We start from the raw sequence: 27309 nt of genomic DNA, 5'->3' as shown, positions 1-27309 counted from the left end.
TCTTAGTCCATTTGGTATTGCTATAACAGAATACCTGAGATTGGGTAGTTTATAAAGAAAAGACGTTTATTTAGTTCACAATTCTGTGGGCTGGGAACTTCAAGAGCATAGTGCCACATCTGGCTGGCTTCTGGTGAGGGCCACATACTGGGGCAAAACATGGTGAAGTGGAGCAGTAAGTGAGCATGTGCAGAGATCACTCCATGAGAGAGGACGCAAGAGAGAGAGTCCAGGAAGCCAGACTCACTTTTATAACAACCCACTCTCACGGTAACTAATCCAGTCCTGTGGGAGCAAGAATGCAGTCACTGTCTCAGGAGGGAATTAATCTACTCATGAGGAATCCACCCCCATGACCCAAACACCTCCACTAGGCCTCATCTCCCAACACTGCTGCACTGGCAATGAAACTTTAACATGAATTTTGGCAAGACAAAACACATCCAAACCATAGCATATGGAAAGCCTCAGGAGGGGCAGAGGTGCTTGCAGCCAGACTTTGGCTTGGAAAACCCAAACGCTAAGAGCTGGATGCTTTTTTGCTTGAGGCAGAGCAAGGGGAGTATTTCCATGTTGGGAATGGCTTGTACTTAGTGTGCTGGGGCAAGGGATGTGTAGGTGTTTCCCACAGCCAAATGTGGGGGAATCCAGGTGAGTGTCTTGGTTCCTGCCTGATAGGTCTGCTCAGAGACATCAGGAGATCCCACCCAAAGCAGCTGAAGTATTTGTTCAGATGCCTGTTTTATAATAGAGTGTATTAATAGGAAATTTGGGATTCAGTAAGGACAGCAGACCAGGAGACAACTGCTATTGAGAAGATACAGTTCCCAGAGGAGGGGCAGGGCGTGCTGTAGGGGCCACATGGAGAAGCGTCAGGGTGGGTTTGGAGGCAGAGGGAGGGGAAGGAACTGTAGACAGAGCACTTCCACAGTAAGGAATGGGCAGGGATAAGCAGGTTTAGGATTGGCTAGTTTGAATATTTCAGTGGGCGCTGGGACATAGGGGCTGCCCCTAGTTGTCTGGTACCTGGCCCTGGGGTGATTAGGGCAGGGAATATCAGAGTGTGAGAGCTGGTAGAGGAGGTGGTGGGGCCATGCCCTGGATTCGTTGGTGTGCATTCCAAAAGCAGCCCTCTGGAGGGTTGTTTACTTCTCTGGGAATTGGCTCACCCTGGGAGGGGCAGTCCCTCCAGGGTCAGCAAGGCCCCAAGATGTCAAAGCATCAAAAACAGAAAATAAAAGAAATGGTGAATCCAAAGCCCAGGGGCTGAAGCAGTTGTGGGCTGAGGAGAGAGTCACAAGCAACAGAAATAGAGAGGCTTGCATCCCTGGGGGACAAGGGAATGGCAGGAGAGAGGTGCTCAGCAGACGACCACCAAGAGGCCCTAGACAGCATCCTTGGAAGAAGAGCCAGTTTGAGATTAGCATAGGGCTGGTCCAAGAACAATTGTGTGGGGAAAAACTCTTTCCTCTGTGTTTTTCCTCTACTTTCCTCTACTCTCACACCACAACAACCATCAACACAGAAGAAAACGTCTGTGACCAAATGTGTGGGGATCGCTTCCCATCACCAAGCAGCAGCCACCGGCCAAGTGTCCTCCAATTCAATTCTGACACTGCTTACCTGAAGACAGTGCCAGATCCCACAGGTTGAGGGCTCAGTCCCCAAGACTGCTCCCTCCTTCCCTTACCATCGGTTGCAAGCCTGGGCCTCTGGAAATTCTGAAGAAGCGGCTTCAGGTTGGGGTTCCCACAAACCTCCTTTGGATTCAGTTAATTTGCTGGAGTGGCTCACAGAACTCAGGAGAACACCAAATTACATTTACTGGTTTATTATAAAGGATGTTGCAAAGATACAGATGAAGATACACATAAGACGAGATATGGGGGAAGAGACTGGGAGCTTCCATGCCCTCCCTGGGCACCACCCTCCAGGAACCTCCACATGTTCAGCTATCTGGAAGCTCTCTGAATCTTGTCCTCTTGGGTTTTTAAGGAAGCTTCCTGACATCAGCATTCCTTCCCCCAGGGTATAGACTTGACCCTCTCTAGGGAGAGTCTTAAGACCCACAATCACAAAGGTGGGGGAAGATTAGAGTCCTGCCTTGGGGCAGGTTAAAAGAGGCCAGGAGAAGGTCAGAGGCCTGTCCCAAGGCCTAACGCACCCAAACTTATAACAAAAGACTGGCCCGGCGCGGTGGCTCACGCCTGTAATCCCAGCACTTTGGGAGGCCGAGGCGGGCGGATCACGAGGTCAGGAGATCGAGACCACGGTGAAACCCCGTCTCTACTAAAAATAAAAAAAAATTAGCCGGGCGAGGTGGCGGGCGCCTGTAGTCCCAGCTACTCGGAGAGGCTGAGGCAGGAGAATGGCGTGAACCCGGGAGGAGGAGCTTGCAGTGAGCCGAGATTGCGCCACTGCACTCCAGCCTGGGCGACAGAGCGAGACTCCGTCTCAAAAGAAAAAAAAAGACTGTAACAAGGACTATGGAAGTTACTAGCCAGAAACTGGGCAAAAACCACTATATATCATGACACCACAACAGTTCTTTCCTCTTCCCTCTTCTTCCTCCCCCAAGTTGAAGGCAGCTGTGGGGAAAGAATGCCCACTCCCACCCCCAGCCCACTCCTACCACCCACCTCTCCACCTTTCCTGCCTACTGTGGGATTTTGGCCTGAATCAGGTCTGAGCTGGAGGACAGGAGATTTGACTTTAAACTGATTTCTACTTACTTTCTGTTCTCTTACCTAAGAGTGTGCTGACAAACCCTGCCTAGAGTTTTCATCTAGGTGCAGAGTTTTCATCTCTCCTAGATGCAAATTACACTAGGTGCATCTAGAGTTTTCATCTCCTAGGATTTTCATCTAGGTGCAGGGAGACAGTCACCCACACTACGTAAAATTGAAAAGGGCTGTGGGAGTTAGTTGACAGCAGGAGTTGTGCTTGTTGGATACACTAATTGTCTAACAGTCAGTTGCATCTCCATGTGGCTTCATTTACCATGGCTTCCTTAAAGGGACTCTATGATTTTGATTTGTTTCTAGGGAATTCTATTATTTTTAATATTCTGCTTATATAAACATAGATTTCTTAAAAAAATACAAACTCTCGACATTATTTTCACAAAAAACCCTATTTTTAAATATATGTTATAATTCTTTGACCTTCAGCAGAGTATTATTCCATGCAGTTAGAATTTGGTTATGTGGCCATGTATCTGGAGCAAAGGTAAAAACCAAGCAGTTAGGCCCCCACCCCCACAACCTCTGTCAAGTGGAAAAGCACAGCTCCAAAGATGCACACAGAAGGAATCCCATAGGCCCTCTCTCAGCCTAGTCTCCCCCTCCCTTTTTAAAAAATAATTGTTTTAAATTTAGTTATTTGTTTTGCAAGCCAATTGCATGGCAAATTAGAAACATAAAATTAGAAGAGAGGGAAAAGATCATTGAGGTGAAACATTCATGGCAAGGGAGAAAACAGACAGGCAGACATGAAACTTAAGATGTATAGCAGCCTGGGGCCACTGAATGAACGGCAAACAAGCTAACCCAATTCTGAAGATACTGAGGGTATCACTATTAGATTAAGTAAATGGGCATTTATAGTGATAGCTGTAGGTCATGAAAAAGAGTTAAATTGTATCTAATATACCTGCTTCATTGGGAAGGAAAGTATAAAATACATTTGAGTAAGAGTACTAGATTAAATTGTTAGAATGTTAATAGTTAAAACGAGTACTAGATGAAATAGTTAACTAGTAGTTAATAGTTTGGTGATTAGAGAGTCAATTATGACTCTTTACAATTTCATGTGACAGAAAACTAGACCTAAACTGTTTAAGGCAAAAATAACTTCTTGGCAGTAATAGAAAAGTCCAGGCATATTTGGTTTCAGGAATAGCTTGATCTAGGGGCTTAAAAGATTTTTTTTTTTTCAATCTATAAACTCTGCTATCTTGTATATTGGCTTCATTCTTAGGCCTCAGATGATTGTAAAATGGCAGCCAGAAGCTCTTAGACACACATTATTATGGACTGAATTGTGTCCCTAAAAATTCATATGTTGAAGCCCTAACCCCCAATGTGACTGTATTTGGAGTAAGGAAGTAATTAAGGTTTAATGAGGTCATAAGGATGGAGCCCTGATCTGATAGGACTCATGTCTTTATATGAAGAGACACAAGATAGCTCATTCACTCTTTCTCTCCCTCTACCATGTGAGGACACAGTGAGAAGGTGGCCATCTACAGGCCAGAAAGCAGGCCCTCAGCAGAAACTGAACTAGCCAGCAACTGGATCTTGGACTTCCCAGCCTCCAGAACTGGAGAAATAAATTTCCATTGTTTAAGCCAGCCAGTCTATGGTATTTTGTTATGGCAGCTCAAGGTAACTAATATGTATCCTTCTAGGTTCAAGACTAGGAAAAGAGTATACTTTCCACCAAGACACATCTGGTTCTGATTGGACCACATGCCAGTTCTGGAATTAGTCCTGTGGCCGTGGAATTCAGTGCTCTGATTGGCCAAACCTGAGTCTTCCCCCATATCCACAGAACTAGAAGTGGGGTCAACACCATCTGAACAGCATGAATGGAGCAAGGGAAGAGAGGTTCCCCCATGGTAAAATCAGGGTGCCATAGCCAAGACAGGGTGGCAAAACTATGTGTCAGTAAAATCCTCAGCTCTTTGAAAAAACATAGTTCCCCAAAGTGACCAATCCTAAGAAAGATTGGGAAACCCTGTGAAGTCTAACTGTAGCATTCTTTTCCTTAAGAAACTGACATCTGATGTAAAAAGCTCTTTAATCAGCTACAGTACGTGAATATAATGTCATATCTCTTATTTTAAATGGTTGGAGAGCCAGGACTCCTTTTTAAAAATAAGTGTTTATCTTCCCATTGATTTTTTTTTTAATTTTTTAAATTTTTAGATGAGATCTCACTATATTGCCCACACTGATCTTTAACTCCTGAGCTCAAGTGATTCCCCCACCTCTGCTCCCAAAGTGCTGGGATTATAGGCATGAGCCACCACGCCTGGCCTCATTGATATTTTTGGTAGAGTTGATTTGGACCTCTGCTTCTAAAGGTCTAGCAAACCCTTCTGACCTCACCAGAAGCATGAGAGGGAAAAGACTATCAAGCCTCTCAGAGAGAGACTGGAGGACACCAGCAGGCATGCTTCTGGCCCCGGCGGGTGAAGGTCTGGAGTCAGCCTCTGCTGGATTCTCTGTGGTCTAAAGTCATGGCTCAAGTGAAGGACTAATACATACACATCCAGCCTTGGAGAAGCCTGCCCGTGCTTAAGAGCTGTTTTCTGAGCTGTGCAAGAAATTCACTGTCTCGTGTGCTGTCGAGGTGTACCTTGCAGTTTGTTGTTTTGGGTTTGAACCATTCTGGTAAGAGTTTGGGAGGATGCAACATTTTGTCTATGATGGCCTTCCTTGTCTTGTAACTACCTGTTTTTCTGATAGCTATTGTGATTTTTTTTTTTTTTAGAGGGAATTGATTACTTGACTCACTGAAATTTACAACCAAATCACCATGGCCCACAATGGTGTATCAGCTGGCCCAGTATATTCTAGCCAAAAAGTGTTCTTACAGCTTTGCTCTTTCTTGCTTTAAAAATTTTCAAAATCTGGCCAGGTGTGGTGGCTCAAGCCTGTGATCCCAGCACTTTGGGAGGCCAAGGTTGGCGCACCACCTGAGGTCAGGAGTTCTAGACCAGCCTGGCCAATGTGGTAAAACCCTGTCTCTACTAAAAAATACAAAAATTAGCTGGGCGTGGTGGCACATGCCTGTAATCCCAGCTACTCGGGAGGCTGAGGCACAAGAATTGCTTGATCCCAGGAGGCAGATGTTGCAGTGAGACAAGATTGCACCACTGCACTTCAGCCTGGGCAACAGAGTGAGACTCCGTCTCAAAAAAAAAAAAATTCAAAATCTTCTTTAAAGAGAATTTTAAAACCCTTCTAAGCTGCTTTTGCCAACTGCAGTCCTGGATTTATGTTTTGCATTAAATTAATTTACTCCAGACTTTCCTAAGTACAATGCAGTGTTTTTTTCATTTTGACTTTGACTCACTGAAGTGCCCTGTGGTTTTCTTTTTTGGGGAATTAATCAAATTATATATATGAGAACAGATTTGAGAACTGTCTATATGTATATAAAATATATATTTATGTTTGTGGGTTTTTTGACTCTGTCTTCAACCACAGAATACAACTGTTAATTTGGTTATTTAGGGGGTTTACTCTTCCCTCTTTCTCCTCCCCATCCCTCATTCCTGCCTTTGTCTCCTCCTTTTTTCCCCTACTCTTCTTCATTTTTTTCTTCCTCTTCCTCTTACTCTTCCTCTTTTCCTCCTTTCTATTCCCCTTTCCCCTCCTTTTCTGGAACAGCTTGCTAGGCAGCAGCTAGTTAGTACTGGGAACAGAGGGTAGGAAGGCAGGAATGCGGAAATGGGTGGTCCTTTCATGACATGAACTGAAGGCACCCAGAAGTGCAGCTTCCCCCAACCCCACCGACGTGACCTGACCCAGGACCCAGAACCATCCCCATTAGAGTCTGATGTAGTCTTTGGGTTGTGGTATCAGGGCTTTCTTTAGAAAAGTCCTATAAATATGTTGTCAGTGAGAGATTAACCTCCTCCTCCCTGTTAACATACTCTCCTGAGTCAGACACCGGCCAGGGGAGGAGGACAAGTGCCCCGCCAACAAGGAATGGTGCCAGGGAAGGTTTTGGCTGTGATGCTTCTGGGAGAGGCTCCCAGGCTTTCCAGGGCAAAACCAGAGACCACTGGGCTGGCAGTGGGAAGCAGCCTGAAGCCAAGTTTTGTGCAGTTTTGCCTTGAACTGGCCCTTCCTTGTAATTCATTTTTGTTTAAGAGAACATTGAGGTGATTGGTCAGAAAAGGCTAAAGATTTTCTGTAGATTTAATTCATCCAAAGCCCAGTGCCAGAGAAGTGATAAGTATTGTGGAACTGATGGCTGGCTTTTGGCTTTGACTGAAGATCAAGGTGCCAATCGGCCTTTCTACAAGATCATGGGCAATAAGAGCATCCCTCAAGCACTAAGGAGCTCTGTTTGGCCATCATCTACAAGAATCTATATAGTGTTGCTTCACTCATGAGCTTATAACTGCAGGTGAAGAGGAAGGCATTATTCATGACAATATCTGTCTGATAGCAATGTTGCAAGATACAATGAGATAACACATATCAAGAATTATGCAGGGCTGGACCTGAAGAAGGATTTCAATAGTTACTCATTCTCTCATGTAACAACCAGCTATTTGGCAGGTACTGTGGAACAGGACTACATTTAATCCTGGAAGGCATTCAAGAGCATGACAGACAAGCCCCTGTCTTCTAGGACCTTTGTGATCATTATTTTAAAGACTTTTTTTGGTGATCCTTATTTTGTATTCTTCTTGAGAGTAAGTTTCTTAAAGCAGAAACAATGAGGAGTAGACAAGAAGTAAAATACTCTGGAAACTCCAAGGGACCTAGAGCAAAACAAAGAGCAGAATTGAAATATTTTTAAAGCCTTATAGTATTTCCAAGAGTGAGAAAAGGGCTGCCAATGCTAGAGTTGGTGTTTGGGATTTGGCAGTTTTTACTAATAGTTGGATTGAAATGAGAAGCGTGTTGCCAGATTAATTCACAGTTTTAAAACACTGCAAATGCTTTTAAGTTCAAGTCTTTGTTTTTACCTCCAAAGAGTAACTGGGTCTTCTGGCTCCCCAGACAACCCCTGTGGTCCTAAGGCCAGTGTCTGTGTCACCCACGTTATGCTGTGGAGCTGCCACCACTGCGCTCCAGGCAGCTACCCTAATGCCCGCATGGATGTTTCCCTCTGCATTGACTTTCCTTTAGGGCAGAAATAGCAGAACAAGCCTGCAGTAGCCAGGGTTCTCCAGAGAAACAGAACCAATCGGAGGTGTGTGTGTACATATGGAGAGAGAGAGAGAGATTTATTTTAAAGAATTGGCTCATGCGATTGTGAGGGCTGACAGGTCTGAAATCTGTAGGTTGGACTGGCAGACCAGAGGCCAAGAAAAGAGTTGATTCTGCAGCTGAAGTCCAAAGACAGTCTGGAGGCACAATTCCTCCCTATTCTTCAGGAGACATTAGTCTTTTTGTCTTAAGACTTTTAGCTGATTGGATGAGGCCCACCCACATGATGGAGAATAATCTGCTTTATTCAAAGTCTACTGATTTAAATGTTAATCTTGTCTAAAAAATACCTTCACAGTGACATTGAGGCTGGCATTTGACCAAACATCTGGGCATCATAGCCTAGTCAAGTTAACATGTAAAATTACCCAACACTAGTTCTTGCCTTGCCAACTTGGCACTCATATACATTTCTCGAAACAGTACTTAAACGTCAATAAAGAGTATAACAAGAGACAATTCTGACTAACATGATACAACTATCCTGTATACAATCGAAAATACACTAACCCTTTCCCCAGAAGAAGAAATAAAATCCTCGGGTGACGTTTGAGCTTCCCCTTGATATCCTGTAACTTCAATACTATGGTATTAAGTCAATACATCTTAGGTTGAATGATAAGGAGATGAGAGAGGGAAGAAAACAAAAGATGACTTTCCTTTTATTTTTAGTTGTCACATAATAATTATACATATTTATGGGGTACAGAGTGATATTGCCATACATGGATACAGTGTGTAATGATCAAGATAGTAGTTAGCTTATCTATCACCTCGAACATTCATTTCTTTGTTTTGTGAACATTCAAAATCCTCTCTTCTAGTTTTTTGAAAATATACACTAAATTATTGTTAACCACATTCACCCTACAGTATTAGGGAACACTAGAATGTATTCTCATTTAGCTGTAGTTTCATATCCATTAAGCAATCTCTCCCTGTACCCCCTCCTACACTTCCGAGCCTCTGTTAAACATTGTGCTGTTCTCTACTTCTATGAACTCAAATTTTTTAAGCTTCTATATATGACTGAGAACATGCAGAATTTATCTTTCTGTTCCTGACGTATTTCATTTAACATAATGTCCTTCAGGCTCATCCATGTTGCCATAAGTGACAGGATTTAATTCATTTTTATGGTTAAGTAGTATTCCCCTGTGTATATATACCCCGTTTTCTTTATCCATTCATCTGTTGATGGGCATTTAGGTTGACTTCATATCTTGATTATTGTGAATAATGCTGCAGTGAACATGGGGGTACAGGTCTATTCACAATAGCAAAGACATGGAATCAACCTAGATGCCCATCAACAGTGAACTGGATAAAGGAAATATGGTACTTATACACCATGGAATAGTATGCAGCCATAAAAAAGAATGAACTCATGTCCTTTGCAGTGACATGGATGCAGCTGAAGGCCATTATCCTAAGTAAATTAACACAGGAGTAGAAAAACCAAATACCATATGTTCTCACTTATAAGTAGGAGCTTAACATTGAGTACACATGGACATAAAGATGAGAACAATAGACACTGGAGGACACTGGGGACTTCTAGAGGGAGGAGGATGAGAGGTGGGTGAAGGCTGAAAAACCACCTATCAGGTACTATGTTCAGTACCTGGGCGATTTTTTTGGTTTCATACACCAAACCTCAGCAACACTCAATTTACCCATATAACTAACAAACCTACACATGTACCCTCTGAACCTAAATTAAAAGTTGAAAAAAAAAAGTTACCTGCATTTTAGAGCCTAAAAACTTCCATGGGGGCACAGGTGTCCCTTTGATATACGAATTCCATTTTCTTTGGATAGATAACTCAGTAGTGAGATGGCTAGATTGTATGGTAGTTCTACTTTTAGTTTTTAAAGAAACCTCCATACTGTTTTCCATAATCTCTGTACCAATTTACATTCCCTCCAATAATGTATAATAGTTTCCTTTTCTTCACATCCTTTCCAGCATTTGCTATTTTTGGTCTTTTTGATGATAGCCATTCTAACGGAGATGACATCTCATTGTGGGTTTGATTTTCATTTCCCTGATGATTAGTGATGTTGAACATTTTTTCATATACTTGTTGGCCTTTTGTATGTCTTCTTTTTAGAAATGTCTATTTATATCCTTTGCCCACTTTTAAATCACATTATTTTATTTTTTGCTGTTCAGTTGGAAAACAAAGATTTTTATTTTACATACATATAACATACACATATACAGAAAAAACATATTCATAACAAAATAGAAAGAAATACTCACTACAATTACAAATACTAATTTCTGTAACAGGTCACATGGTCATAGCTGGTATAAGTTGAGCATCCTAAATGTAAAAATCCAAAATGCTCCCACATCCAGAACTTTATGAGTGCTGACACGATGCTCAAAACAAATACTCACTGGAAAATTTTGGATTTTGAATATTCAAGTTTGAGATGCCCAATCAGGTATAATGCAAATATTCCAAAATCTGAAAAAATAAAAAATCTAAAACATGTTTGGTCCCAAGCACTTTGGATAAGGGATACTCAAACTGTATTTGTAACTACCTTCTTCTGCCACCCATTCCATATTCCCTTTGCCCTCAGCAAGCACCTCATGGTTCTTTACCTGGTGAAGTGACACAAATCTTCTTTCCTGAAGGGTCTAGGACATCAGTAGTCTTGCCTGAATTGGGTTGTAGTTTTCCATTGACTTTAATCACAAGACATGGTAATACTAAGAGACACCTTAAGTCATCTCCTGTATTCTAGACATATTCTTCCTTACCTCCGTTTTTGAAGAGCAGTTAATTTTCCCCTTGGTAATTAGTGGAACACAATTGCTTCTATCTTCGTCTGTTGATTCAGAGGAATGAGGAAACCAGGTAGCAGTCTTAACTTCCAGTTCAATAGAATGATCGTCACGTCTCCTGGTAGAAGCATTTCTTCCTCTGGAACTAAGACCTCTCGACCACCAGAGCAGAAGGCAGCTGGGATTGGAAGCTAGTTGATCACTAGGGTTTATAGTGAGTGATGCCACTCCCATTTCTACCTCTTGATTCCTGAACTCGTGAATCTTGGCTATCAGAGAAACCATATGTTGTACAATGATTCAGAGCAGATACTGCTTTCTGGAGAACCTTGCCTCAGCCCTGCAAGGTACTGCCACCTAGCTGGCACTGTAACTGAGTTTTCAAAAGGCCATTCCACTGTTGTATTAAGCCACCTGTTCAGGATGGTGGGGAAAGTGGTAAGATTAGTGAATTCCATGACCATGGGCTCACTGCTGCATTCCATTTGTTGTGAAGTGAGTTCTTTGTTCAGAAGCAATGCTATGTTCATACTATGACAGTAAATAAAGCATTCTGTAAGTGTACAAATGTAGTTTTGACAGAAGCATTGCATGCAGAGAAGGAATTTCTGTATCCAAGTAAGCGTCCATTCCAGTAAGAACAAAACACTTCCCTTTCCATGATAGAACAGTCCAAAATAATTAACCTGCCACCAGGTAGCCAGCTGATTACCCTGGAGAATGGTGCCATATTGAGGACTTGGTGTTGGTCTCTGCTGCTCGCAGACTGGGAACTCAGCTGTGGTGACTGGAAGTACATTTTGCTGAGCCCAGGGATAAACTCCATCCCTGCCCCCATGGCTACTTTGTTGTGAGCCCACTGGACAATGATAGAAGTGGATGGGACAGAGGCTGCCTGGTATCCACAGAACAGATCCTCCTGTCTACTTGGGAAGCATTCACATAGGACATGTTTCTTAGCCATTTAGAGGGGGTTTTCACTCAGACCCTTCCCCAGATCTCCCTGTCACCAATTTTCCAATCATGTTCCTTCAAAGTCCCTAGCCATCCAGTCAAAGAATTGGCCACAGACCATGAATCAATATGTAATTTCACATCTGGCCATTTCTCCTTCGAAGCAAAGTGAACAACCAGCACACTGCTCAAAGTTCTCCCCACCGGGAGGATTTCCCTTCACCACTGTCCTTCAGGATGTCCCAGAAAGGCGCAAATGTGCTGCAGCTGTCCACTTTCAGGTGATGCCTGCATATCTTGCAGTACCTGGTCTAAAACAGGCCTAAGTTTTCTGTTTCTTTGTTAACTGATCACAGGGAACTCACCATAATGCTGTAGATGTGGAATGTAGCAGGAGTGTGGAGTGTGGCATTCTTTGCATAGCTTACTTGTGTAGAGGCTGCTTGGGTCCAATCTTATGTATACCACTTCCATTTGATGACGGAATGCTGCTGTGCTTGCCAAACTTATGGCTTCGTGGGTCAGATAACACCCAGTTCATAATGGTCAGCTCACATCACATAGTGACTTCATGGCCCATGGTTAAGCCTTCTGTCTCTACTAAGACCCAGTAGAAAGTGAAAAGCCGTTTCTCAAAAAAAAGTTATCTGCAGAGGCTGGCTTATATGCAGAGGGTGGCAGGGCTTTGCTCCAAAATCCTAAGGGTCTGCACTGTGATTCACTTACGTGGGCCTGCTGAAGGCTCCAAAAAGCATCCCTATCTGCCACTGACACTTAAAAGCACCATTAGATCTGCTCAGTCATATGCTTTAAGTGGCATAGCAGCTTACGCAGCAGCCTGGACCTGCTGCAGAGCCTTCCCTTGTTCTGGGACTCACACTACTGGACCCTTAGAAATTTAACTGAGGTAGAAGACTCTGGATTTTTTATTAGATTTAATTTTTACCTCCTGACACCCAAATGTCTTACCAATAAGTCTAGAGTAGTTTCTTTTTTTTAATTTTATTTTATTTTATCTTCATTTATTTCCTCTCCAGTGCTCTTCCTTTCTTTATGTGGGTCCAAGTTTCTGACCTATATCTTTTTTTTTTTTAATTTTTTTTTGCACACAAAACAATAAACATTTTCTAAAAGCACATACAAACAAAAAGATGCATATCAAACATATTAGGAAGGTTGCACATGGGAAGGAGTAGTTTCTACTTCTTGCTCACTAGCTCCACTTAGCATAATGTCATCAATGTAATAGACCGATGTGATGCCTTATAGAAGGGAAAGGTGATCAAGATCCCTGTGACCTAAATTATGACACAGGACCAGAGTTGATAGATCCCTGATGTAGGACAGTGATATAGTTTGGATGTTTGCCCCCTCCAAACCTCGTGTTGAAATCTGATCCCCAATGTTGTAGGTGGGACCTGGTGGGAGGTGTTTGGGTCATGGGGATGGATCCTTCATGAATGGCTTAGTATTGTCCTCCTGATAGTGGGTGAGATCTCTCTCTGAGTTCACTTGAGATCTGGTTGTTTAAAAGTGTGTGATACCTCCCCCTACCTTGCTTCTGTTCTTGCTGTGTGATGTACTGGCTCCCCTTTACCTTCTGCCATGGGTTGTAAGTTCCCTGAGACCCTCACCAGAAGCAGGTGCTGGCACCATGCTTCCTGTACAGCTTGCAGAACTATGCCAATTAAATTTCTTTTCTTCATAAATTACCTAGCTCCAGGTATTTCTTTATAGCAACACAAGAATAGCCTAATACAGACAGTGAAAGTATATTGCTGGCCTAGCCAGTTGAAAACAAACTGCTTGTTGGTTTTTACTAAAGGTGTGAAGGAAAAAAGCATTTGCCAGACTAACAGCTGCATTCCAGGTGTCAGGTGATATGTTAATTTCCTCAAGCAATGAAGCCACATCTAGTATAGCAGCTGCAATTGGAGTTGCTACCTGGTTAAGTTTATAATAATCTATTGTCATTATCCAGGATCCATCTATTTTCTGTACAGGCCAAATAGATGAATTGAATGGGCAAGCAGTAGGAATCACCACCCTGCATCTTTCAAGTCTTTGATGGTAGCCCTCGTCTCTGCAATTCCTGCAGAAATGATGTATTGCTTTTGGTTGTACTATTTTCCTAGGTAGAGGCAGTTCTAATGGCTTCCACTTGACCTTTTCCATCATAATAACTTCCACTCCATAGCTCAGGGAACCGATGTGAAGATTTTGTCAGTTGCTGAGGATGTATATTCCAGTTATGAATTCCAGAACTGGGGAAATAACGACAGGCTGAGTTCAGGAACCCACTGCCCTCATTATAAGATGGACCTCAGTTAAAGCTTCATTGATCACCTGACCCCCATAAACCCATACTCTGACTAGAGGGCCACAGTGACATTTTGGGTCTTCTAGAATTGGTGTCAATTTAGAGCTGATGTCCAATAATAGAAAGAATAGAAAGATCTGATTATTTCCTTTTTGCCAGTGTATAGTCACCTTGTTAAAAGGCCATAGGTCCCTTTGGAAAAGGCTGGGAGAAAGATTTACCTTATAAATGTTTGGCAGCGGAGTGGAGTTCTTCCACAATAGTACCTACTCTCCCCTTCATTCAAAGAGTTCTGGGTCTGTAAACCAGCTCAGGTCTGGGAATTGATTGAGGGGACATGACTCTATTTTTATGTTTCAAGTTAGACTTGTTCATTTGACCTACAACTCTTCCACTTCTACAAAGCAAGTCAGAATTTGCTAGACTTCTCATCTGTTTCACTTCCGGGAACACCATGATCAACTAGTCAGCATAGGTCTCTGAGTCAGACTATTTTGACTGCTGTTTCAACTCCATTGCCCATTATGGTAACCATATCCACCTTGCTTTTGGTGGTTTATTGCCACCACTTGGCTGCCACCAACCTGGGGCCCAATTACCCCCATTGCACTTAGGTTTTCCGATTTGATGGCAGCAGTTTCCACACCCTTGACATCTATTCTCACAGATATTCCTCAAATTGCTGTCTGTCTGTTTAAATTGGAAAAATCATTTAGTTCTTTTGGAGTGTATTGTACCTTCTCATGGGTCACACTTTGTACTTCACCTTTCAGGGCTTACGGGGATTTGAGTCCAGTTATCAGGTGATAAGGAAAGTGGGATGGGGGTGGGTCCTGAAGAGAATCAGTAGGGTCTTCCATGACAGCTCCCTCAGGGGAGGCCTTTACAGTTTTCTCGGGCAAAGCAGGGTTAACCTGCTCAAGCATGGGTCGGGGGGTGCAGTTGCTTCTTCTGACAAAGAAGACTCATTGGAATTTAGGGGTTCAGTGTCCCCATCTTCATCATGATCTTCCCATATGTCCCCAAACCAATTTTCAAAGTCCTATTCCTTCCCAATCTATGCCCCCACTTTAACAGCAGATACTCTGCAAGGTTTGGAATTTAACTTGCATTGCAGTTCAGACCTCGCAGGATGAAGACTCTTGGTTTGGTTTTCTGCAGTCTCAGCTCTGAAGCTGTAGGAGATAAGGATTTCTTTCTAGGAAGGCATAGAAACTTTCAGGTAATTTATACTGCATCTGAGTGGGAATTCAAATCCCTCAACTCCGTTTCTTTCCCACTTTGTCCAGCCCAATTAGGAGCAACCAGCCAAGCTCATTATGCCCATTAGTTTGATGGAAATGTTCTGTTATCAAATACGTGGTCACCCAGAGCCCTGCCTATCATAATTATTTGATTAGGAGTATCTAATAGTGATATTTTTGTGTATCTCTATTACCACATCACACCGATGACTATCAGTGCTTTATTCACTATTGGAACTAGAGTCATTAGTGCTTCTAAATCTAGTCATTTAGAGAACCAATTCCAGAAACCCTCAAACCAATTCAGAGAATTTATTCTTAAAATTCTGTTCCTGGCTGGGCATGGTCTTATGCCTATAATTCCAGCACTTTGGGAGGCTAATGTGGGAGAATCACTTGAGGCCAGGAGTTTGAGATCAGCCTGGGCAACATAGTGAGACCCTACCTGTATTTATGAATTTAAAAAAATTCTGGTCCTCTAAGAATACTTCTCTTGGTACCAAAATCTGTATTAATCAGGGTTCTTTACACAGATAGATAGGTACGTAGATAGATATAGATATAGTGGTACATCTTATCTACTTATCTATGTACATATAATATATATTGTGTGAGAGTGTGTGTGTGTGTGTGTGTGTGTGTGTAGGGATGGGGAGAGGTTTATTTTAAGGACTTGATTCACACAGTTGTAGGGGCTGGTAAGTCCAAACTCTGCAAGGTAGGCTAACAGGTTGGAGATGCAGTCAAGAGGTGTTTTTGCAGCTTGAGTCCAAAGGCAATCTGTAGGCAGAATTCCTTCTTCCTTGGTGGACATCTGTCTTTTTCTCTTAAGCCCTTCAGCTGATTGGATGAGGCCCACTCACATGATGGAAGATAATCTGCTTTACTAAAAGTCTACTGATTTAAATGTTAATCTCATCTAAAAAATACCTTCATAGCACCATCTAGACTAGTGTTTGACCATTTGGCAACATAGTTAGCCAAGTTGACACAAAGTTAACCACTGTAGAACCCAATAACATTTCCTCAGAATTCTACCACTAGGTTGAGACTTAACCTCTGCAGACAGGCCAGCTGGGACCATGGGCCATGAGAGAAGACAGGTGGACATGGCAGTAGGAGATCTGAGTGTTTGTCCTTCTGTCTGCCAATAGCTAGGGGAGCATTAGGCATGCTTTATATGGAGTGGGTAGTGTCTTGTGGGGGTGCTTTGTGCTATGTCAGTCATTCTCTAGTCTTTCTTCTGGACTTTTAGGTCTTAGAGATCAGGGAATACAGTCAACACCCAGTATCCATGGGGGATTGGTTCCAGGACCATCCATGGACACCAAAAGGCAAGGATACTCAAGTCTCTGATATAAAATGGCACAGTATTTGCAAATAAACTACACACATCCTCCTATATAAATTTCTAGATTACTTATAATACATAATATAATGTAAATGCTACATAGTTATATTGCATTATTATTTTATTTGTTTTTTTTGTTATTTTTTAGTTGTGTATTTTTCTGAATATTTTTGATCTGTGTTTGAATGCACGGATCTGGAACCCACAGATATGGAAGGCTAACTATATGTGTTTTTGTATTTACCTCCACCATAACACCTAGCAAGGGTGCTGCTGGAACACAGTAGGCCTTCAATCAATGTCTGCTGGGTGGATGACTGTGAAATAGGAAAGTGAAATGGTAGTAAATTCTCCGGGTCTGCAAGTACTTGTGTCTCTGAACAAGTCACATAGCCTGTTGAAACTCCCAGGTAATTTGTAAGTGAGTTAACTAGCTTAGTTCCCCTCCATCAGTGAGAGTTTCTTTTACGTTTCCGATGACAACACAGGTAAATTCTGTTGTTCACCATCATTTACTAAAAAGCACTTTCAGAGAAATTCACCATACATGGGCTGGGCTGTCACAGAGAATGAAAATAACATGGTCTTGTCCCTGTGGGGGCCCCATGTGCCAAGGCTTAGATTCCAAGGCTACCTGTAAATAAATTACCAGAATTAGGGCTTTACCTTATGAATCTTTTCTTTCCTAAGGCTCTAACTAGCATGGAATTTTTGAAACCTTGCAAACAAGGTTGTATCTTTTACTGTGTACACTACACTGGATAAAAATTTGGAAGTCAGATATACTAATTCATTGATTTTCATTAATTCAGTATGGGATAGTGTAAAGAGCACCTCCCCAAGCACTGGGGGACTTGGTAATTAGAATAATAATGTTAATAAGTGTGAACACTTCCTGAGCATTTCGGCTGTGCAAAGCATCGTTCTCAGTGCCTTATTGCTGATGATTCTCTGATGACTTCATAAAGTAGGTGCTATTATCAGCTCCAGTTTACAGAAGAGGAAACTGAGGCTTAAAGAAGCTAAGCAACTAGCCGTGATTGTAGGGCTGTTAAGTGGCACAGCTGGTACTGGAATCCAGATGTGTCTGACTCCAAAGACTGAAGCCCTTTATTAGAGACTAATCCATTGACTTTAAAAATGCCATTTAACTTCTGAACTTCACCATGTAATAATGGGATTCAATGAGATGCCCTCTCTAGTTTCTTTCAGTTCTTAAGATGTAGAGCTCTTCAGCCGGAGAAGTCAGTCAGGTCATTTCCACTGCTCATCGCTCTCCAGAAGAAGGGTTTTTGCAATGCAAATGGGGATGACCTTGTGCAACTCCAGCCCATAGAAGTCTAGTCTCATAGATGCTAGTAGGGACCTGATCCAGTGGGAAGGGGGCCAAGAGGAGAATGAATGGCCAGCATCTGTTCTCTCCATCCATGCATGTTTATTCATCACTTAGCCAAAGATCATGGTAACAGCTTGGGGGAGGGAGGAAACTAGGATGCCTTTCCCATCCATTTCAATGTTGCCTGCACCATTTTTTCCATGACAACTTAACTACACTAGACATTGAGAAAATAGGTATAAAGAGAGGAGGAAAGAGAAAATCAGAGATAGTTGTAGGCTGATCTGGCCTGGAATGGCTTGCACTTGATATGGAATATCAAGTGGGATATGGAATTAAAGTGGCCCCCCAGTGAGTCACATCCCCCATCAGTTGTTCCCTGCATCCTCCTCCTACAAATACCAGTTTCTGTAGGTGAGTAGAATCCCCAAAACCATCACCCAGCACCTGCAAATCTTGCTGAATATGAAAATCATGACAGCAATACAAACTAGCAGTTATTGAGTGCTCGCTATGATAGGCATTGTCCCAAGCTCTTTAAGTATTGTCTTATGCAATCCTCACAACAAGTTATCAAATAAAAGTTAGTATCACTCCCATTTAAGGAAGGAGAAACTGAGGCTTAGAGCAGTTGAGTGTTTGTTTCAGGTTCCTGATCTCATAAGAAGTGGAGCTGGAACTTGCGTTTGGGTCTTTCTGGCTCCACCCTCATGATCTGCTCTGGGACGTGGTTCTTCCCCCTCCTGTACCTGCAACCCCCGCCTAAGTCTGATTGAATTCTTTTATCCAGCCTGCTGGTGTTCAGCCCTTGGATCCTACCAGATGCCCTGCAGCTCAGTGACTGGACAGTGTGAATGTCGGCCAGGAGTTACAGGACAGCGGTGTGACAGGTGTCTCTCAGGAGCCTATGATTTCCCCCACTGCCAAGGTAGGAAAGCCAGCAGGTTGCTAGAGAGCTGGTTCCTCTCAAGTGTGTACAGCCAGCCTCCCAGAGAAGCCTGAAAATCCCCCACAGACTCACCACTGGCCACCCCTACATCCTGCTTTCACAGATCTAGTCTGCCTGGTTCCTCCCCTGTTGAAGTCTGGTTTGAAAACACGTATATCATATATGTACCCTCAAAGGAATCCAGAAATGATTTTTTAACTAAAAAGAATGTCCATTTCCATGTGCTATACATGTGGGTTTCCTGGTTCACATGTCAGTTTTCTGTGGATAGCATTGTGGCATAGGTGAGTCCTTTGAGTTAAAGGGACCATTTGTTGTCTTCTGTCCCAAGGCATCATGCCTTCTCTCGCTCCGAGCTTGTAGTGCTAATGCTGGCAGCACTGTAATGTTTCTAACAGATCCGGTTGCCAGCAGGCTTAGCAGGACCTTTGCTGTGTTTCGGGCCTCTCTCCCTGCCCTCCTCTGGCCTTCTGGGGGACCATGTCGTCGTACTTCAGCCCAAGTGTTGGGGAAGGCGGGTGGGATGCACTGGAGTCTATGCAGTTTGGAGAGTGCACTGAGGGGGAGATGAAAACCAAGCCTGCAGCTGTGAGATGTGGTTGGTATTCATCCCTCTGTTGATATGAGAGATTAAGGGTTGCCCATGTACCATGGCAGAGGGGACAGAAATGAGATGTCCACAAATTTCCCTGAGCTCCCTGGTGTGTGCAGCCAGAGAGCAGATCAGTAGCTCTTGTCAATTTCAGAGGAGTCTTGCTACTGTGAAGAGGTATTTGTGGAAGGCTGACCCAGACTATCCATCAGGAGAATGTGGTTTCTGAGACCCCTTCCTGCCCTTTGAAGACAGGACTGACTTCATTTCCCAGAATCTTCCTAACCAGAATCCTCTGGAGACCAGGTTTCCTTGAGGGTGGAAGTTGCAGCAGGCAGTCAGAGGGGGTGCTTGCCTTTCAAAAGACCTGAAGGTCCCTAGGATGCGAGGGCATCCTGCATGGGTCTGCTCACCTCCGTGGGCCTCAGGAGCGGAAGGAAGTGCTGTGGCTGCCTGGCAGAGAAGCTGAGCAGCCACAGTCATCCCAGGGCTAGATGGCAATGTTTGTGTCCTGGAGAGGAACCCGAGGCTGGGCCTGGAAAAAAAACAGCTGGAAATTTGTGTTGGGTATTACGGAAAAATGCAGGGAACAGGAGAACATCAGAAGAGAAAGAGAGGACAGGGCAGGGTGGCTTATGCCTGTAATCCCAGCACTTTGGGAGGCTGAGGCGGGAGGATTGCTTGAGGCCAGGAGTTGGGCCTGGGCAACATAATGAGATCCTGTCTCTAGAATTTTTATTTATTTTTTATTTTATTTTATTTTTTTTGAGACAGAGTCTCGCTCTGTCCCCCAGGCTGGAGTGCAGTGGCACGATCTCAGCTCACTGCAAGCTCTGCCTCACGGGTTCAAGCGATTCTCCTGCCTCAGCCTCCTGAGTAGCTGGGATTACAGGCGCGTGCCACCATGCCCAGATAATTTTTTGTATTTTTAGTAGAGATGGGGTTTCACCGTGTCAGCCAGGATGATCTTGATCTCCTGACCTTGTGATTTGCCCGCCTTGGCCTCCCAAAGTGCTGGGATTACAGGCGTAAGCCACCGCTCCTAGCCTCTAGAAAATATTTTTAAAAATAACCGGGCATGGTGGTGCATGCCTGTCGTTCCAGCTCCTCAGGAGGATGAGGTGAGAGGATCACTTGAGTCCAGGCATCGGAGGCTGCAGTGAGCTATGATCGTGCCACTGCACTCCAACCTGGAAGACAGAGCAAGATCCTGTCTCAAAAAAGAGAGTGAGAGAGAGAATGAGAATCATCAAGGGGAAGCTGAGGCAGACAGAAACAAACAAAGCCAATAGGGTTAAGGAACAATTTATAAGGAAACAAGATCCTATTATGGATTTATTTAAATGATTTGAAAACCCAGACTCAGAACAGACTTACCCAGTTCAAACACTGTGTAATTGTAATACTGAAACATTGCAAGATCCCAATTTATTGAAGAGAGATTATATTTGGTTTGTAGTGTTATACTAAGTCAGGAAAACAAACCAATTGATTTTATAAATAACTTTAGTATGGGTGGGAACAAGGAGGTGTGATAATTAAAGATGTACTTAGAAATTCTAGAACGCCTTTTAAATGGGCAATTAAAAATCTCTTGGTACAATATTGCCCTCTTCTGGACAATACTAATGATGCTCAAAATTTTAGAATCTTTCCCTAATCTCCTCCTTCATCATCAATTAGAAGTGAACTGTCATGAGTAGACAGGATAGAGATTTGTTCAGTGGCAAAAGAGGTAATTTGGGGATTAAGGACCATAAGTGTCATTCAAGATGCCTATGAATTGCATGCAGACTTTGCCACACATCTATCGAAAATATAAATGTAGATACACTATTTTTGAAAACAAAATGTTTAAAACTTGAAACATCAAAACAAAGAGAAAAACAAACTACCAGATAATTTAAAAATTTCTGTATCATATTCAGGTTCCAGCAGTGCTTGTGACCCAGCTGGTACCATCAACTCCAATTTGGTAAGTAGACTATAAAAGGGTTGCAATTCCAATTATCTCTATTATTTTGATACATATTAAGGACTAACAGTGTGGGCACTTCCAGAAATTAAAATAAGACCCAAGGCTAAATTGCTTAAAGAGGTCATTGTTGTTTTTCAGAGAGCATATGTGATTTTGTGATTTTTTTTTTCAAAAACAAAAGAATAAGGTTTAGTTAAACTTGTTGCTCTGGAGTCCTAGAGTTTAACTTTTACTGCAGATTTGTAGGTTTCTCAGAGGGTGTTGCCTCTGTGGAACCCTGCATGTAAGTCTGACAAATGTAATTAATAACGTTGAGAAAATCAATGGCCAAGGACACGTTAAATAGAGTTGGCTGTACACAAAATAATTACGATTTATTTTATATTATTCCAAGCACAATACCATGGTATTCTGAACATTTTTTTTCTTGTCTTTTCTTTTTGCTCTTGTCGCCCAGGCTGGAGTGCAGTGCCGCGATCTCAGCTCACTGCAACCTCCACCTCCTGGGTTCAAGCGATTCTTGTGCCTCAGCCTCCGAGTAACTGGGATTACAGGCGTGCCCCACCACACCTGGCTAATTTTTGTATTTTTAGTAGAGATGGGGTTTCACCATGTTGGCTAGGCTGGTCTCGAACTCCTGACCTCAGGTGATCCGCCTGCCTCGGCCTCCCAAAGTGCTGGGGTTACAGGCGTGAGCTACCGTGCCTATCCTGAACGATTTTCTGAGATAATTTAGAAATTGTCTGTCTTCTTGGCCTCAGAGCCTAGAGATGCTGACTTCCAGGCACAGAATGGATGGAGTGAAAGAGGTTCTGCCATCCTTCCCATAAGCCTTGATGACATTGATGCAAGGCCGTGAATCTTGCATATTACGAAAGCACTCTCAGATAAACAATTCTTTACTGATTTTCAACGTGTTAAATATTCAGACATTATTCTGTTTAAATTGGTAGTCTATGCTGTAACAATATCAACAGACATTGACAATGTTATAAATAAGATTGATTTTTAAATTTTCTTTCTCCTTATTTTCCAATTTCTTTTTAACCACAAATGAGGATTACATGTATAACAAATAAATGAATAAAAATAAACAAAAGCAATTAGCAGACTGTTGAAATCAACCCAGTATTTTTTCCCCCTGGATACACTTAATTACTTTTCATGACCAAAATATATTTCTGTGACAAGTCTTTGCTCACGCACATGTTTGAAAACATGTCTTAATTCCAAGATGTCAAATGTTTGTTTGATTTTCATTCAAAGGGGTATTGCCAATGCAAGCTTCATGTTGAAGGTCCTACTTGTAGCAGCTGCAAATCGTTATATTGGAATCTGGACAAAGAAAACCCTAATGGATGTTCAGGTAGGTTTCTTATATGTCATAATTTACTATATTGTAATGTTCTCTTAATTTTCTCTGCCTCAGTGACTAAATCCACAAAAGAGCTATTTGTTGAATCACTTCAATTTGACAAGATTCTATGTAATGTTCTGATGTTTTCCCCCTACTTTTGGCAGAACTTCTGCCTTTTTCAAAATCTCAGCAAGGGATTTCTATCCTGTTTCTGTATGTATTTTGTTGTCTGAGAAGGCAACTACTTGATAAATGGTTTTTATGTCCTTGTTTTTATAATCTACTTTTTCTGGTTTAATTTTAATTTTATGCTTATATCGGAGCCAGTGTAAAGACTTAAAAACACCAAGTTAAGGATACTGAATAACCTTGAATAGAGTGTATTTTCATACATGCGTATCAGTAATGACCTTGGCATTGGAATCATTCAAAAATCCCATGATGTTGCTGCTTTTCTCATGAAGTAGCCATAAACTAGCTGTTACTTTTTGTAAATGGATAGTGTGGATTGGTCTGTTCTGCCAACTTCAGAAAGCAGTCCAATTTTAGGCCTCAGCGAGGCAAACTCTCATTCTGTTGAACTGCGCTGCCAAGGCCGACTGCACACGTTGTGTTGCAGCTGTGTAATATTCTCAGAGCCAGGAACTGTCTTTTGTGTCTCCCTTAGTTCAAGGATGCTCTCTTATCTCCACAGAATGCCAGTGCCATAAGGCGGGAACAGTGAGTGGAACTGGAGAGTGTAGGCAGGTAAAGTGGGCTGAGTTTTCATGTGACAACAGCAGAATGCTACAGCAACTGCTTGTGGGGTTTCTGGGGGTGTGTGTTAGTACCTCTGTCATTCTACAGTGCATGGTAATTCTTTCCAGGTCCTGGCTACACTGCTTCCTATTATACAATGAGCCAGTTTTCAATCTTGAAGATTAGTGAATTCTGTAATTGTATCAAATGTTGTCATCTGGCTCACTGTTCTGCAGGGAGATGGTGACTGTCACTGCAAGTCCCATGTGGGTGGCGATTCCTGCGACACCTGTGAAGATGGATATTTTGCTTTGGAAAAGAGCAATTACTTTGGGTGTCAAGGTGAATAAGTCCAGTGGGCCCTGAGCAAAGCACAATGTTGATGGACAAAGATGGTCTGAATAACATTTCTTCTGAGTTTGTCATCTTCACGCAGACTTTCTGACCGAACGGCCCTGAAACATTCTGTCCAGGGAATTTGGTCAAACATTGATTACATTGAAACTAGTAAATTGCAAGTGGGGCTGTTTCTACTTCTCTTCTACCAGCACACTGTGGGTTTAATGATAAGAAACATAACTGGGATGGGAGGGCATCTGTTAGTTTTATAAATAATATCAAGATTTAGTAATTTTAAAGATATATTTTATATTATCAAAAATGCTAGCATCAGATTTTTAGAGACAGTGTTGTGTTAAATAATAAAATTGCAGGACAGTTGCTCCCCAAGGCTACTCTTGAATCTCTTGCTCAGCCCCTGGTTATCACATGTTCTTTAGAACAGCACTGTTTCTGAAGCGCATTTACTCCTGGGCTGCCGTCGTCTTTGCATTGGACAACAGCATTTGAGTTGGCCTATAGTAGCCGTGTCCAACTTAGAAGCAGACCTTTGGAAAGACACACCATTTTAATTTTGTTTTTGTTTTTGGTTTTGTGGTTGAATCTGATTTCCAAGTGCAGACACACCGTTTTAGTTTAGGAGTTTCCAAGATTTCAAACACCGGCCGGATAGATGTGGCAGAGGAAAGAAGGCAGGCATCGTGTCACTGGGATGGTTAGTTTTCCTTTCTCGTACAGCAGGGGAGGCACTCAGTGTGGAATGGTTTAAGGGGTAACTGCTGCTGTTTCCTGGCTTTCAGGGTGTCAATGTGACGTTGGTGGGGCATGGTCCTCTGTGTGCAGCGGGCCCTCCGGAGTGTGCCAGTGCCGAGAGCATGTCGTGGGAAAGGCGTGCCAGCAGTGAGTTTTCGGGAGGCTTCTTCCCATGTTCAGGGTGTAGAAGATGGTCTTAGACATTCCTGCCTGTGCTACAGCTCTGGTGAAGAGAGAAGCAGCCCTAAAGATCGAAGGCAGGGGAAGCTGTCCTATGTCAATTGAAATCTGGACATTTGTGTGTGAGTTGTTTAAAACAGGAGATTACCTTGCCCATAAAGCCTGTTCTACTGTGTAGACCATGAAGCACCTTCACTTGAAAGTTCCCACAGGTACAAAAACCAGGCGGGCAGGACAAGAGCTGGAAGCATGAGGTGGGTTCTCAGGGCCCAACCTCCATGTGCAAGTTGGAGCAGGAGGAGCCCACAGATAGGCCCGCTCCAGGGAGAGAGGGAATAAGAGGGGGTGGTGCCACACACCCAGTTGCCTGGGCCAATAAGAAAGGGAATAAGAGGGGGCAGTGCGACATACCCAGGTGCTTGGGCCAATAAGAGAAGGCATAAGAGGGAGTGCCACCACACACCCAGGTGCCTGGGCTAATAAGGTTCAGTTCCTGTTTCCCTCTTGGGACCCAGGAGTGAGGAAGTAGAGAGGCCAAAGTTGTTCCCCAGGGTTGCGGTGGGGGTAGAGGGTAAGAAAACTTTGGAAGTGGGGAAGAAGTACTTTTTCTCATGCAGAAGCAGGTGACAATGAAATATAGGAGCAAGGGAATGAGGTGGAGATTGAGACTGGGGAACTATAGGAACTATGGTATTGTTCCATTTCTTAAGCCATTATATTTTACCATTTATAAATGTTTTGAAACCTTGATGTTTCATCCATGATTTTTCCTCTGTGAAGGGAAGAAAAATAACTTCTGAATCTCAGGTACCTTCACTACTTGCATTAGTAACAGATTTATAAGGAAATTTTTTATGTTGTGAAGGTAAATTGTATTTAGCAAGGTAATTCTCTCCTTTCCCTCAATGTTTCCAACATTTGAATTCTAAAAGTCAGAGCAGGCCGGGAGTGATGTCCCAGTTGGGACAGTTGCTTGAGGCCAGGAGTTTAAGACCAGCCTGAGCAACATAGTGAGACCCCATCTCTATAAAAAAAAAAATACAACAATTAGGCAGGCACTGTGGCGCATGGCTGTAGTCCTAGCTGCTCAGGAGGCTGAGGCAGGAGGATAGCTTGAGCCTAGGAGTTTGAGGTTGCAGTGAGCTGTGATTGCATTACTGCACTCCAGCCTGAGTGACAGAGCAAGACCTTGTCTCTAATCAAAAAAAAAAAAAAAAAAAAAAGTCAGAGTAACCCAACCACACTTTCCCTCAGTTGGACGCTTGGAGTAAAAGATCTGTGAAGAAGGCATGTCTGTAGGTTTGTTTTCCTGAAGACCATTGAGCCTCACCATGGGCCAGGGCAGCTTTGTAAATGCCTGCATAAAATGTTTTCTTGGCTCACGCCTGTAATCCCAGTACTTTGGGAGGCTGAGGCGGGCGGATCACCTGAGGTCAGGAGTTCAAGTCCAGCCTGACCAACATGGTGAAACACTGTCTCTACTAAAAATACAAAAAATTAGCCAGGCATGGTGGTGCACACCTGTAATCCCAGCTACTCTGGAGGCTGAGGCAGGAGAATTGCTCGAACCTGGGAGGCAGAGGTTGCAGTGAGCCAAGATAGTGCTGCTGCACTGCAGCCTGGGCGACAGAGTGAGACTCCATCTTAAAAAAATAAAAAATGTTTTCCACCTGTGTTTCATCTTGCTCCACCCTGGTGCTGATAAAGTGAGCTTCTCCCCTACTTAACCAGCAAACATTTTTTCTTCTTCCAACTATGTAGGTGATTGATTTTCAGCATAAAATAATGCAATCAAATAGGAATTAAATTACCCAGCCCGAGGCAAGAATATTAACTTTTTACATGATACACGCACACATACATATATCTTCAAGTTTAGAGCATGTCCTTGGATTTAGTGGTACATGATAACTGAAATAAAGGCTAGCAAACCAACAGTGTGGATGCCGGAGCACCTTGTCTCCAACTTGACAATCTTGCATCCTTTTGTGCTAAATTCCCCCTCATGTTTTCTCTGGTTTTATCAGAGAGTTTTTAGGTTTTCTGACAAGTGTAGAAAGAATTCATGTTTGCTTTATTTTCTGAATAATTCTTGTGGTAATAAATATAATATATGTCCAGTGAACAAATTTTAATAAATTCATCAAAGTAAAAAGGCAAAGAAAAATCTTCATTTCTCTACCCAGAGATAACCCCTTTTTAATATTTTTGGTGTATTTTTTCTAGACCTTGTCTATGAATTAAAAATTAGCATTCTATTTTTTATAATTCACATTCATTTCTTCACATCATATCATAAATATTTTCTATTATCATTAGCCTTCACATTTTAAATGGTTATATAATTTTTTATAATTTATTTCATAATTGTATACTTATGTTGTTTCCAAGTCTTCACTGTTTTAAACATTCTTTTTTGTTAATTCTTTGACTATCTACAAAATCTTTCTTTAGAACAGATTC

General features: G+C 42.6%; 1 protein-coding gene and 1 pseudogene across 2 annotated transcripts in view; one reads left to right on the top strand and one right to left on the bottom strand.

Annotated features, from left to right (window-relative positions):
- LOC129459399 (small ribosomal subunit protein eS10-like) overlaps nucleotides 1-27309 on the bottom strand; it is a 294302-nt pseudogene that overhangs the window by 123777 nt on the left and 143216 nt on the right.
- LAMA3 (laminin subunit alpha 3) overlaps nucleotides 1-27309 on the top strand; it is a 270663-nt gene that overhangs the window by 106313 nt on the left and 137041 nt on the right. For both annotated transcript variants that reach the window (XM_055235914.2, XM_055235907.2), the window contains exons 13-18: nucleotides 18751-18888; nucleotides 21430-21476; nucleotides 22746-22845; nucleotides 23531-23583; nucleotides 23811-23916; nucleotides 24714-24813. In XM_055235914.2, the coding sequence (XP_055091889.2) occupies nucleotides 18751-18888; nucleotides 21430-21476; nucleotides 22746-22845; nucleotides 23531-23583; nucleotides 23811-23916; nucleotides 24714-24813 (544 nt within the window). The remainder of the gene's footprint in view (nucleotides 1-18750; nucleotides 18889-21429; nucleotides 21477-22745; nucleotides 22846-23530; nucleotides 23584-23810; nucleotides 23917-24713; nucleotides 24814-27309) is intronic.

The sequence above is a fragment of the Symphalangus syndactylus genome, chromosome 1 (genome assembly GCF_028878055.3).
Source record: "Symphalangus syndactylus isolate Jambi chromosome 1, NHGRI_mSymSyn1-v2.1_pri, whole genome shotgun sequence".
Lineage (NCBI taxonomy): Eukaryota > Metazoa > Chordata > Mammalia > Primates > Hylobatidae > Symphalangus > Symphalangus syndactylus.
This window is presented reverse-complemented; position numbering and strand designations above follow the sequence as displayed.